This window comes from Typopeltis vanoorti, chromosome 11, assembly GCF_054136105.1.
Source record: "Typopeltis vanoorti isolate ZY-2024b chromosome 11, IOZ_Tvanoo_1.0, whole genome shotgun sequence".
Classification (NCBI taxonomy): domain Eukaryota; kingdom Metazoa; phylum Arthropoda; class Arachnida; order Uropygi; family Thelyphonidae; genus Typopeltis; species Typopeltis vanoorti.
Window position 1 is genome coordinate 101,114,566 of NC_143559.1, and position 14,570 is coordinate 101,129,135.

General features: G+C 36.5%; 1 protein-coding gene across 1 annotated transcript in view; it reads right to left on the reverse strand.

The window, feature by feature from the left end:
• Positions 1-14,570, reverse strand: part of LOC150101877 (serine/threonine-protein kinase ATR-like) — an 860,597-nt gene that overhangs the window by 617,165 nt on the left and 228,862 nt on the right. Inside the window, exon 17 of the mRNA XM_090399924.1 lies at positions 5,609-5,667. Coding sequence (XP_090256050.1) covers positions 5,609-5,667 — 59 coding nt within the window. The remainder of the gene's footprint in view (positions 1-5,608; positions 5,668-14,570) is intronic.

The following is a 14,570-nucleotide window of genomic DNA, read 5'->3' on the forward strand; positions in this document are numbered from 1 at the left end:
ATTTTTGAGAATGGGACTGGTGGTGGGAGGACTACGGGACATACATGGAAACTGGGCAAGAGTGTGGTAAGCAAGGGTGTTAGAGCTAGGTTTTATACTTGGAGAGTGGTGAATGAGTGGAATAAGCAGCCAGAGTCTGTTTTGGGTGGGGAACTAGGGTGCCATGGCTGTAAATGAGTTCAAGGTGAGGTATGATAGATACTGTGTGAATGTCAAATAGTGTTCTTGACATGATGTTAGGGCCTCCCCTGATCAGTCTATGGACTCCTTGGAGTTGCCCGTAATAATAATAATTTATTAAAGTTTCTTTTAATTAATATTCCAGTATACGTTGTAAATTCCTTAAATAATTTAATAGTCATGTGTTACCAACGTATGAGACTATCTACAAGAATTCTATCTTTACTTGTCAATGTGTTCTTCAGCAAGGGTGGTTATGCATTCAGCAAGGGTGTTAGAGCAAAACCTAGCTCTAACACCCTTGCTAACCACACTCTTGCCCAGTTTCCATGTATGGCCCCTCACCACCAGTCCTATTCTCAAAAATATCTTCTGAATTAATCTTATAGAAACCCTTCAGTAATTTGAATGTCTCAATCATTCACCCCAATTCTTGCAAAATGTCGTCTGAATTTCAAATCTCTATCTGGCATCACCCCCCGATTATTAACCTCATCATTTTCCTGTACACCAGCACCTAGACCTACTTGGGGTATACCAGGTAGGTCTAGCACCATCAATATGACACAAAGTATGCAATATTTTCATCACAAAGTGTATTACCTTATATTGTATAATATTAAATTGACAACTGTCCTTTGCTCACACTGCCAATTTATTTAAATCATTCTGTAAGATATCTACATCACCTGTATCAACTATTGCCCTCCTTAGTTTGGCAAACAACTGAATATCCCCATTCAAATCATCCACTATACCATTAATGTACAAATTAAAGAGTAGTGGTACTAGTACAGAGCCTTGGGCTCTCCACCAGTCACCCTCATTCACCTCGATTACATTCCACCATGCACCACCCTCTGATCTCTCTTTATCTCTCTCATTCACCCTCTATTCATGCCAACCTCCTCATATCCATTCCCATTTGCTCCAATTTATGTAATAGTTTTCAATGCAGTATTCTATCAAATGACTTGCATAGTCTAGCAGTATCATGGTATAGCTATTCAATATTGCTGTCACCTTATTATAAAATATGAAAAATTACTGAGGCAGGACCTACCTTTTACAAAGTCATGCTGTCCCCTATAGAGTATCATATTTCTATTCACCAATTCCAGAGATACTAATTGATCTGTAATTTGCTACTTCTGTCGTCAACCCACCATTATGTAATGGAACTATCTTAGCCTCTTTCCACTCCCTTAGACTCAACTTTAGTCCAAGTCTCAACTCTGACAGAGCTGAGACTTAGACTAAACAACTTCATCAAAGACACTGCCAGTTCACTCGCACATTCTCATAGAACACCAGCTGACATACTGTCCAGGCTTACTTTCTGCTGTATTCACACTGATATTTTTCAATATACCGAGTCCCTCCAGTTCATCTACCTCAATGCTTGCATGTCTCTGTTACCTCAGTCACTGCCTGGATGATACCCTTGCAAAGTGATCACTTAGTAGCTGAACTATTTCTTCTGCTCACATTCCTACCATCAGCAGTGAGTAAAGTTATCTTTACAGAATCATTCTTTCTCTTATTTGCTACGTAGTGAAAAAACATTTTTGGATTTACTTTGGTCTCTGCTTAGCTAATTTTCTCTCAAAATCTGATTTAGAGATCCTTCTTGCTTGTGCTTTATATTGCTCATGTGCATGCTGATCACCTTGTTATTTATGTTCCTTCCACAATGCTTTCTTTTTTTTTTGTAGCTCCTGTTTTATATTGCTAGTCATCCACTTAATCCCTACTCAGTTTATCCTTCTGACCCTGGGTATACACTCTGATACTGCCTTGCTCAAACAATGCTGACCACTTCCCATGCACTAATAGTATTCATTCCATGTAGTTTCTTATGCCATGGCACCTGCTAAGTTTGTCTTAATTGGCAATTTGTAGTTCCCTTTCTTGACTGAAATGCAGCCTCCCAGTACAAGATGGCATGGTCACTTTTCCTGATTAAAGGTGGAGTTGCTACTGTAATTATAAACAGATCTTCTGATACTATTACCATATCCAACACTCTCAAACCCTTGATCCCTTTCATCACGTGCTGTTTCAAGTAATTATCTCTTAGAAACTGTTTAAATACAATTTTCATTTTGCCATGTGCCTTTTGCTCCTAATCTAAATATCACCATAGTTGAAGTGTTCCAAGATAACTGTTTGACCTACACTCATTGTGCTAATCTGCTTATGTATGTCATCCAAATCTTCTTCTGGACCCCCAGGTCTACAGCAGCAACCAAATGAACCATTTCTATCATATCTAAAATCTTCCTTAAATTATATTTTTGCTGGTTGAAGTTCTTCAGCTATCACTAATGATATCCCCCCCCCCACACACACACTCCTTCCATATTTCCTCTATCTTCTTTGAAAATACAATATCCATTACATTCCATCCTTGTAACTAGATCATTCTATAACAACCAGGTCTTGCTGATGCCATAATTTTTGGGAAAGTTGAGCTGTTCAATGCAAAAACTGCTCTCCTTTATTTCTGATACTTCAGGCATTTGTGTACATGCATTTCCACATCCCCTTGAGCTCACAGTTAACCTTACATAATGTCATTATCTGCCCATTCAGATATGAAACCTGGGAAACTGCACCCAGCTCTTCACAATCATTCCTGCACTCATAGTGATCTATCCCAGGAGTTGCTATTTCCACATAGTCATTCCTGCACTCACTCATTTGTTCCAGAGGTGGATAGACAGATGCTTGATTGTTCCCCCCACACACATATGCAGTATCTCAGTTTCCCTGGTTTAGCACATCCAAACTCTCAATGAACACTTTCTCCAAACACTTAACTCCAAAACCATTTAAGAGCAGTCCATCAGGCATAATACGTCCTTATGTCCATCAAATTCACTCCACACATCTATAAACTACACACCATTCCTCCTGCACAATCCTTTCATTGACACACTGGCAATCATGGCCCCTCTCAATTCTGTCCTATCATACCAAGGGGGCAGGACTCACAATCTTTACTTTCTTACTCTTAATTTTTGCTTCTTCTAACAACCCTTTCATATCTTCTTTCATTGCTTATTTCTCACCTTTCAAATCATTTGTGTCTGCCAAAACAATTAACTCATTGTTTCTTTCTTCTAAAAACTTAAGAGCTTCACTAACATCCTTTGTCTGCACACCTGTAAAACATGCTTTCGTGACTTTCTCATTAAGCATATCTATTATCATCAAAATTATCGAAGCAACAGCCGTACCCCTATTCTTTACATGCTGCCTCTTCTTACGGAATATGCTGTACACATCACATTCTGTTTCTGTAAGGATATCCTCTACTGTTAACCATGTGTCACAAATGTCAATAATTTTGGTCATAAATCTTGTACCATTTCTAATAATTCATCAATTTGGAGACTCAATGGCAGACTTTGAAGAAAACATTGATTAATTCAGCCAGAAAAGCATTTGGGGACGTTGTCTGCAAGGATAGAAAACTCACAACTCCATATCAGAATCAGGAAGTTAAAGAGGAGGTCATGGAAAAATAGAAAGCATATCAAAAATTCCTAGTGAGTCAGCAACGTGCTATGAGAGAATATAAAAATTAAAAAACTATAAAATAAAAATTTTCAAAAAACTAAGAAACTGGCAAATTTTAAAAGTAGATTTTAAAAAATCCTGGAAAGACTTTGTAAGAAGATAAATATTAGGAAGGCAGCAAAATGTTCTGAAGACTATTGAAAAAGCTTAGAAATGGAGGAAAATATGCTGTAGAAAAGAGATGATAAATGTGACATGAAAAGTATGAAAAGAAAGATATTCTAGATGTATGGAAAATTACTTTGACAGACTGCTAAATGAAAAAGAAGTGACAGAACAGAAGTACAAAATATGCAAGAGGAATGCAATCAGATGTATATTGTCTTGGAAAGAAAATCAAATTCCAACAATTCGCACAGAACTCTCATAGTCAGAGATCCTGAGTTATGTGGAAAATCTAAAAATCTATAAGAAAGATATAGATATTACACGATTTGATGATGAACTGGAATACTTTCTACTCACAACAAAAAGAAGATAAAGACAAATTCAATACTGCCACACAAGTATACCAGGTTGCAAGAGAAATGTCATCTTTTCCAAATATAGAAATTTTTAAGGGTCCTATAAATTTTACTGCTGGGTGCATCAAGCCAGCTTAATCTGCCCCTGCTTATAGTACCCATCTATAAAAAAAAGGGAACTAAAACTGAGTGTAAGAATTTCACTACTGGCTGTTCCATACAAGATTTATAAGAGAAACTGCAAGTGGTATCAGAATTTGATTTTATGTAAAATGTGGTGTAAGACAAGGGTGCACACTATATCCACTATTATGTATCATAAAATGAAGAAAAGTGGTCTTAATCCTAATATCAAAACGGGATATGTTAACCTTTGCTCTTTGTGCAAATGATGTTATTCTCATAAATAAATCTAGAACAAGTCAGCAGAATTCATTAGGCAAGCATATTCAAGTAACCAAAACAACCTGACTGAAAAACAGCCTGAGTTGATTTATCTCATAAATTCCTTATTCTTCTTGCTGCAATCATTTCTTTACTTTTTCTGACATAACTATTCCCACCATTTTTGGGACTATCTCAGTCATGCTATCATCTATCATTCTCTCTCTCTCTCTCTCTCTCTCATCTTGGTGCTTGTGTTAAAATTCTCCTTCAGCCACACACACACACCCTGTCATACTACCTGTATTTTCTCCTTCAGCCACACACACACCCTGTCATACTACCTGTATTTTCTCCTTCACCAAACGACAATTTCTCCAAGCACCTAATACCAAGTCCATTTTAGGTGTAGATCCTTCTGAAGATAGAAGTGCTTTCTACCATCAGAAATACTCCATACATAACATATTATATATTTCTTCTGCTGAGACTGCTCACTGAACCATCAATCAGCTCTTAGCAACAGGCTCACAGTCTTTACTCTTTTATTCTTCTTCTGTGCTTCATTCAACAATTCTTTATGCTGAAAGTTTTTCCACTTGATTATACTACAAACTAAAGATGCCAAGAAATTATATTCTTGGTTCAATCCTTTATCCAAGTTGTAAGCAAGCACGTGAAGTAACTTCACGACTGGGAAACTCACATATAGAGGTTAATGACTTCACACCACTTGCCTTAGTATCCCATAATGCAAAGCACATATCCTTATGGACATGTATAATGCTATGCAGTATGAGAAGGGTCACTACTCAGACCAGTTTCAACCTTTATTGAGGTCTCATCAGTGGGAGTCATACCCAGAAATGATACCAAGGTTTGAAGTAAAGTTTATTTTACAACAATTCTTTAAATATCTTATTTATTTTCTATTTTATATGAAACTACATTATACCTCACCAAATTTGACATTCAATCTTTGTTTTAATACTTACTGTTATCACATGTACTGCATTTTAAACATAAATTAGATGAACCATCCTTTTTGATCGATCTGAAAGAAAATAAAGGAAAGAAAATAACGTGAAAGTATACACGAGAAACAAAAAACAATTTAAATTCTGTATTCTGTGTAGAAAGCCTATTACAGAGATGGTATAAACAAAAACAACTACACTTTAAATTTCATAGAGAAGTCTGCATAGCCTTATAGAAATATTGCTTTCATAATGCTAGCCTGCCAAGAAGGCATACCATAGGGCTCTAATCACCAAGAGAAAAATTTTTCTAGACTTTTCTTTCTTTAGTTCCTGAGTTAGTCAATATTTGGTGGTATATAGAGCATAGGTATATAGGGTTTCCCCTCTCTACTGTATACAGCATGTTTTTAATTTCACAACTCAAGAAAATTAACTTCAGAACTCACACTATTTCAGACAACCCAACAAAATGAATGTTGTTAGGGATCAGAGACATAGCACATATCGGTCATACGATCACTCCAAGGTCTTAGAACTCATGAACAGCTCTCAGCTGTTGGTGATGGACTGTCTACATTATTATTAATGGATAGTTAATAGTCTGAGGTGCTGTAGGAACTAATTGTGAATTTCAATACATTATGCAAAAGTCTTGATTTTTATTTAGGATTCTGCATGTGTATGTGTATATATATATATATATATATATATATACAGGGTGTTCGGGATAAATTTGACATATTTATAATTAATTATATTTTTCCGTAAGTTACATGTATTAACACACACTTCTCTTCATTTAAAAGTTTGGACCCTTCTTCATTCATATACAAGATGTCAGAAAGGATGGATAGCTGGAACCCACCTGAAGAGAATAACTTGTATCATGATGATTCGTGCCCGCCATCAAAATAAGGATATTACGACTGCTGCCCAATGCTCCCTGAATACAGTAAAAACAATCAGGCATGAACTAGAGACTTGCAATGGTGACTACGAGGATGTAGCAAGAAGAAAGATCCCTAGCAGACGATCTGATTGCGTTCGTACAGCAGAATTCCTCGCAAATCTGCAGGAACAGGTGTTGAAGAACCCTGGCATTGGAATTCGGGCTTTGTTCGTGGAGTTGCTAACTGTAGTCAAGCCCTGGATAACAAGGGTAGCCAATGGTAGGCCGTATGTATGGCAGCAGGATTCGGCCCCTTGCCACACCTCTGGGAAAAGTCAAAAATGGTTGTCTGAAAATTTCTACGACTTCACCAGTCCAAATGTTTGGCCTCCAAACTCCCCAGACCTTAACCCCATGGATTATTTTGTATGGGGCGCAGTTGAAAAAGACACCAATCGCACTTCCAGTAATACAAAAGCCCAGTTAATGGATAAAATTAAAACAGTTTTTGCGGCCCTTCCCAGGGAGACTGTAGCATCAGCTTGTTCAAGGTTCCGAAGCAGAATTGAAGCTGTGATCGATGCTAATGGTGGTTATTTTGAGTAAATCTTGTTGATAGTATTGTAATTAACTCTGCCTGTAATGTTGTTTTGTCAATTCATTAAATTTAATAGATACAAAGAAGATTTTCTTTTTCCTTACGAAACTGTCAAATTTATCCCGAACACCCTGTATATGTAAATAAGTTTTTTTTTTTTACCTTGGGAATAATGTATATTAGGGTTAATATACATTATTAACCTTTAGACTTGAACTACGTTCAGGCACAAACTTAACTGTTTGCTTACTTGGGATTAGGAGTAAAATAACCAAGTTTATAAAATTACTTGGTAACCCTAATATACATTATTCCCAAGGTAAAAAAACTTATTTACATTTACATCTATATATCCTCCAGAGATTCTTATTTAAAATAAAAACACCTTGTACCAACTTGTACAGGTAAAGTTGATAAGGCTCTGTATTACTAAAACCTTGGTGTTTAGGGTCTAGCTACTCACTGAGGAGACCTCAAAAAAGGTTGAAACCGGTCTGGATAGTGACCTCACCCATAATGTATTGCAGTATACATCTCTTAGTGAGATGTGCTTTACATTATGGAAAATACTAAGAATAGTGATCAGAGCTTTACCCGCCTTTACAATGAGTTGCCCTGGTGTTGCACCACCTTTAGACTTGAACTACGTTCAGGCGTAGTTAACTGTTTGCTTACTTGGGATTAGGAGTAAAATAACCATGTTTATAAAATTACTTGGTAACCCTAATATATATATAGATATATATATGTGTGTGTGTGAATTTTTTTTTTTACCTTGGGAATAATATATATTAAGGATACCAAGTAATTTTATAAACTTGGTTTTTTTTTTTTACTCCTTCTCCCAAGTAAACAAAACAGTTAAGTTTGCGCCTGAACGTAGTTCAAGTCTAAAAGGTAGTGCAACACCAGGCAAGTTGTTGTAAAGGTAGGTAAAGCTCTGATCACTATTCTTAGTATTTCCCATAATGTAAAGCACATCTCACTAGAAGATGTATACTGTTATACATTATGGGTGGGGGGAGTCACTACCCAGACCGGTTTCAACCTTTTTTTGAGGTCTCCTCAGTGAGTATTTAGACCCTGAAATACCAAGGTTTTTAGTAATACAGAGCCTCATCAACTTTACCTATACAAGTTGCTACTAGGTGCTTTTACTTTGAATAAGAACCTCTGGATGAGATAAAGATGTGAAATTTTTTTTTCCCCTTGGGAATAATATATATTAAGGATGCCAAGTAATTTTATAAACTTGTTTTTTTTGTTTTTTGTTTTTTTTTTTACTCCTTCTCCCAAGTAAGCAAAACAGTTAAGTTTGCGCCTAAACGTATTTCAAGTCTAAAAGGTATCCTTAATATATATTATCCCGAAGGTAAAAAAAATTTTTACATCTTTATCTCATACAGAGTTTCTTATTCAAAGTAAAAGCATCTTGTAGCAACTTGTATAGGTAAAGTTGATAAGGCTCTGTATTACTAAAAACCTTGGTATTTCAGGGTCTAGCTACTCACTGAGGAGACCTCAAAAAAAGGTTGAAACCGGTCTGGGTAGTGACCCCCACCACCCATAATGTATAACAGTATACATCTTCTAGTGAGATGTGTTTTACATTATGGGAAATACTAAGAATAGTGATCAGAGCTTTACCCACCTTTACAACGAGTTGCCTGGTGTTGCACTATCTTTTAGACTTGAACTACGTTCAGGCGCAACTTAACTGTTTTGCTTACTTGGGAGAAGGAGTAAAAATAAAAATTAAAAAAAAAACAAATTTATAAAATTACTTGGTATCCTTAATATATATATATATAGAAATACATGATGTGCTAAGAAATTTTGTTCTAAAAAAGACTCAGTAGTAAGCAAACAAATCCATGAAATAGTTTATTTCAAATGAAATAGTTGATTTCACATGAAAATTGGACTCAATTTCTCTTTTCTGTTTCTACAGTCTTCATTCTCGCGGATTTCAGATTTTATAAGCATATGGCAATTTATGGAAAAGACAGTGTCTTCCAAATTCCCATTTGTTCTTATTCAGTTTTGCATGACATGAAAATAATATAGCATTCTCAATAGGGAGAAGAAAGGATAGGATTGCTTTGCAAAACATTAAAATGCAAAAACAATCTGCTATTAAATTATTTGACCTTTTTAAAGAGATGAAAAAACAATTTGATCATAAGAGAACTTTTACTTTTAAAAGTGAAACAACATGATATATCTAATGGTAAGTACATATATGAAAATACAAGCTTTGTTATGTTAATACAGTAAATCCCCTACAACCGGATTCAGTTAAAATAATGACTTTTTTTTTATTTAGAGAATATTTGCCCAACATACATGACAGGTGGATTAATAATGCAGATATGAAAGCATGAATAAAATATTAGCAACATATCTAATTATAATTGAAACTAGGTTTATATATACATTGTTTGGAAAGAAGTCAACGGACATCTCCTATGGATAAAGTGCATCATGCCATGCAACGAGGCTCATGTTTGTAGCTGCTATAAATTAGATGAATATGATACTCCCAAGACAGTGCAACTCTGTCTGGATGAAATGGCTGCAAGAAGGGAACTGACAGAGTTTGAAAGAGACACCATGATAGGATGCCATGTTGCAGGCCTATCTGTTCAGCAAATTGTTGACAATAAAGGTTCAAACTGGTCTGGGTAGTGGCCCTTAATGCATAGCATTATATATGTCCACAAGGAGATGTGCTTTGCATTATGGGAGATAGTGAGACAAGGAGTGATGAGAGCTTGGTCCACCTTTACTACGAGTTGCCTCAGTTCTGAAGATACTTCAGGTGCAAACTTTGTTTGCCTACACTGTAAAGGATTAAACTAAATTTGTTATAGTTTAACCAAGTAGAAAATAAACTTCCTACAAAAGATAATATGTAAAACCACCATTCATCAGCTGACACATTCAATGCAGAATTCCAGCCATCGAATGGAACATGAATCTGCACAAAAACATTCAGAACCGAAACTCACAACATGGATTTCCATGGAAGGACCATAATATGCAAGCCCCCCCACATTACCCGAACCAACATGAAGCGTTGTCTTCAGTGGTGCATAGAGCATGTACAGTGATACGTGGAAGCTTGAAAAGTCCTGAAGATACTTCAGGCGCAAACTTTATTTGCCTACACTTGGGTAAAGGATGCTTGGTGAATGTCTCTCTCCAGAGTGCATAATTCCAACTATGAAATTTGGATGTGGCAGTATGGGCCTGTTTTTCAGTGGTTTGGCCTCGGACCTCTGTTTGTAGTGCCACGAACATTGAACTCAGAGAGGTATCTGAACATTCTGCACAATGCAATGCTTCCTAATTTGTGGTGTTTCTATGGACATGATCATCGTCTCTTTGAGCAAGACAATGCACCATGAAATAAGACTGATTCTGTAACTGCGTGGTTGTGGACATGAACATCACCACACTTGACTGGCCTCCACAGAGCACTGATCTCAACCCTACTGAATATATGTGGGATGAAACTAGACCATTGGGTGAGGTCAAGAGATGTCTGTCTCACAACAGTCCAGGACCTCATTACATGTGTACAAGAAGAATGGTCCAAAATTCCCACTGATTGCTATTATACACTTGTGGAAAGTATGCCCCATAGGATTGCTGCAGTCATTGCAGCAAAAGGAGGTTCTGTGTCTTATTAGGGTGGGTGCCATGGCTATTTTTAACTCAGACTATGGTGTCTGTTGACTTCTTTCCAAGCAGCATATATATATATATATATATCAAGCAAATATTCAAGGTGTGCTAGATGTGCGGTGCACATCCACAGAATAACAACATCACTGATATTATATTTTTACATTTATTCCCATTAAAGACTCCCCTAATTGTTTCCTAGCTTTGCGTGATTCCTAAAACTAAACAGAATATACTAATGCTTCATGAAGAGAACACTTTTCGATGCATAAAGATAAATTAAAAGATTCAAAGTTATCCCACAATTAATTGCATTGGACCACTTAAGGTAAGTGCTGATGTGATCTGCACTCTTAAAACTTTCATACATCAATAAAAATGCAATCATACAGTCAGACTGACATGAATTTTGTAGTGCAGGTTGCATAAGCCACACGACAGCACACCCAACTTAAATGGGTATGCGACACCACTGATGTGAGTGTGTGTGACACAGTATTTTAATTTACACCTCAACTGAAACAGATCTTTGAGTTAAATAGCTTTCAATACAGCAGTTACAACATACATTGCTTTTTTGCTAACATAACAGATTCTACAATTTCGAATTGTAAAGTGAATACTGTCAATAGAATTTACAGAATTGTAAAGATCATATGACAAAAGATGTTTACCTCTTTTGTCTTTCAGTATAATTTTTAGTCTGAGAGAATTATGAATGGTGTATCATAGGGTTCTGTATTTGGACCACTGTTGTTGTTTAAGTTTTATATTAACAGTATTGGGTTTCAGCTAGAGAGTGGCATCCATTTATTTGATGATGATGTAAAGTTAGGGTGAGTGATAAGGCCATATCTGACACAGAATCTCTGAAGGCTGACTTGAACAGACTAATTCAATGGGCAATAAATGTTAGTGTCTGATTGGCTAAAGTAATTGCAAAGAGGAAACTGCAAGCAAATTATTATAAAAATTTAGGAGCTGCACTGCTAAGGTTTTAAGCAACTACCTCAGAAATAACTGTAGCACTAAAGAGAACACTAACTTGTAAGAAAAATGAAGTTATTCTCCCACTTTACATGGCTTCAATAAAACCACTTTTGGATTACTGTGCACAGATATAGTCACCTGGGTTCTAAAGATGAAATGATCCAGAAGTGGATAATCTTATGGAATTGTGTAATGTGAGAACAAACTGAAGGAATGCAGTCTTCAACGTCTAAGGAATATATCAATGAGATGAATAGGATAGAAATATATAAATGGTAAGGGGGATGGGATATAAATGGTTAGGAAATATGTGAGGTCTGGGTTCTTTCTCAATCTCAATGATGGGTAGTAAGCATGTCAAATGGGCAATCATTAGATGTTGTAAGTGTACCTTAAGGCATGCATGACTAAAATGGATCCCTCACTTGATGAGTCCCAGGACTCCCTGAAGAAGCTATGATGATTACAATAGTAATAATAAATGTCTTTTTATTCCACAAAGGGAGAAGGAGGAAGCACTCTCTGGCCTCAATTTTTGGAAACTGGTTGGCAGCTAGTCTTCACTTTGTTATTCATCAGAAGAAAAGCGAAATCTCTATTGACAAGCACAGACAAAAGTAAACAAGGATATGATGTGAAAGATAACTGCTGTCATTTTGTGGTCCTAATCCTGAAATGGTAGTACTGTGCACATGTTTCATGGCTATTTTTTTTTTGAGTTAAAAAAAAAAAAAAAAAAAAAAAAAAAAAATCAGCTAACACCTTTTTATTCCCGTATACGGGGAGTAGGCGAGGCCATTTAGCCCTATCTAACTTTTGGAGACTGAGTGGGCAGTTCAATCTCCACTGGTACCAATCAGAGATAGATGGCCCAAGGCTATCACTAATTAAGCAGTACACAGTGAAGAGAGACGGCTCAAACGTGCCGCCATCTCGTGGTCCCTAACCCTAACACAATATATTTAATGTCTGAAATAATGTGGGTTCTACGGTCGATTTTCTTGAGTTTACAGGACGAAAAACCCGAGTTTCAGGGGGGAAAAACCCGCTTGCCCGTGCCAGAGATCGACTAACTTGGGAATCAGTCGAAAAAAGGCTTAGAAAAATTTCCTCTAGTCGCTGACTAGACTCGAAGCTAAGTCTTCCTTCGTGCAGCCAAGCTCCGTGGTGTGCAAATGCCACATCCACTGAGCTACACAGGCTATTTTTTTGAGTTGTGAGATTAAAAACTTATATTTACTGCACAGAAAAACTGCATTTATATATGCCAAAGACCAATTAACTCAGAAAACAGCCTTAAAAAAAAGCCTAGAATCAAAGCTAGAGCATTCTTTTTCTTCTTCTGGAAACATCATGAATAATAACCATAAGGCTATGCAGGCACCATACTTATTATTTATTTTCAACGAAATATGTTTTCTCAAAGATTAACTGGAGAAAAGAAGGGATGTTATAGGAATAATGAAAGGATGGCCTGTTACTGGAAACAGAAAGAAGAAAGGGAGGATATTTTGATTAATTGGTATTCAAATAATTTTTTAAAAAATAAACAGACTGCAACAAATACCAAAAAAGTCATTATTTTGAAAGCAATCATAATTTTTGTAAATAAAAAAAAAGTTCTATGTAACTACGGTTAATCTCTATCTACTCAGCATTTTTTTTTAATGTAGCTCTTATCCACAAAACATTACATGCAAGCCACAGCACATTTATGCCATGGGTGGGCTAAGGATTTGTTTTTGTTTATTTTTACCAATTTTATGTATTTTTTGTATTTTTTAAAATTTATTTTTTACAAAGTCTGAAATCCTGCTCTAGAGACCAAACATAGAACTTTTTCAAGCCACTTCATCTTCCACCTAAAGACAAACATTCATGCCCACAACAGGATTCAAACCAACAACCTGTTGGTTGGAGAGCAGATATACTAACCATTCAGCCAACCAGCCTGGCAAACTTTGTGTTAAAGTCAGAAGCAGTAAAAGTACTGAATATTACTAGTAAACAAAATTGGAAAGTGATAAGGCAAAACTTGCCATTGACAACACTAGAAAAAAAATTCAAAAAAATTCATTATTATAATTATTATCAACACTTGACCTCCATGGAGTCAGAGACTCATTGTGGGAGGTACTCACTATTGCATACAATGCTCATCCAACCGCATCTTAAACTGATTCAATGTGTCCACTGTCCACATCCACACCACACTCAGGCAATGCATCCCACTCACCAACCACCCTCCATGCAAAGTACCTACTTCTCACTCCTTTGCTCACAACCTCCTTATACAGTTTCCAGCAATGGTATCATGTTCTACTCCCCTCTACAATTCTATGAAAAATCTCTTCCATGTCTACCTGATAACAACCCCTGACCAGTTTATATGTCTCAATCATATCCCTCCTCTTCCTCCTATTTACAAAGCTCTGCAACTTACATTCTCCCAATCTGTCCTCGTACTCCACATTCCAAAGACCACCTTTGTGAATCTTCTCTGTATCCTTGCCAACATATCCTCATCACCATGAAAATCTGGCAATCAAATCTGTGCACAATAATCCATATGAGGCCTGATCAAGGCATTGTATATGCCAACCTCTCTGCATAATTTCTGCATGTCAGGGTTCTCCGCATCATTGCCATTATTCAATGTGATATCTTCACAACTTGTGCAATGTGGCCCCTGAATTTCAGGTCTCCTTGTCCACCATCACTCCTAGATCTCTCTCATCTCCTCTACTTCTGTCAAAGTTTCCCCACCAAGTGTATACTTTGCATCCCATCGTTGCTTACCAAATCTCAAA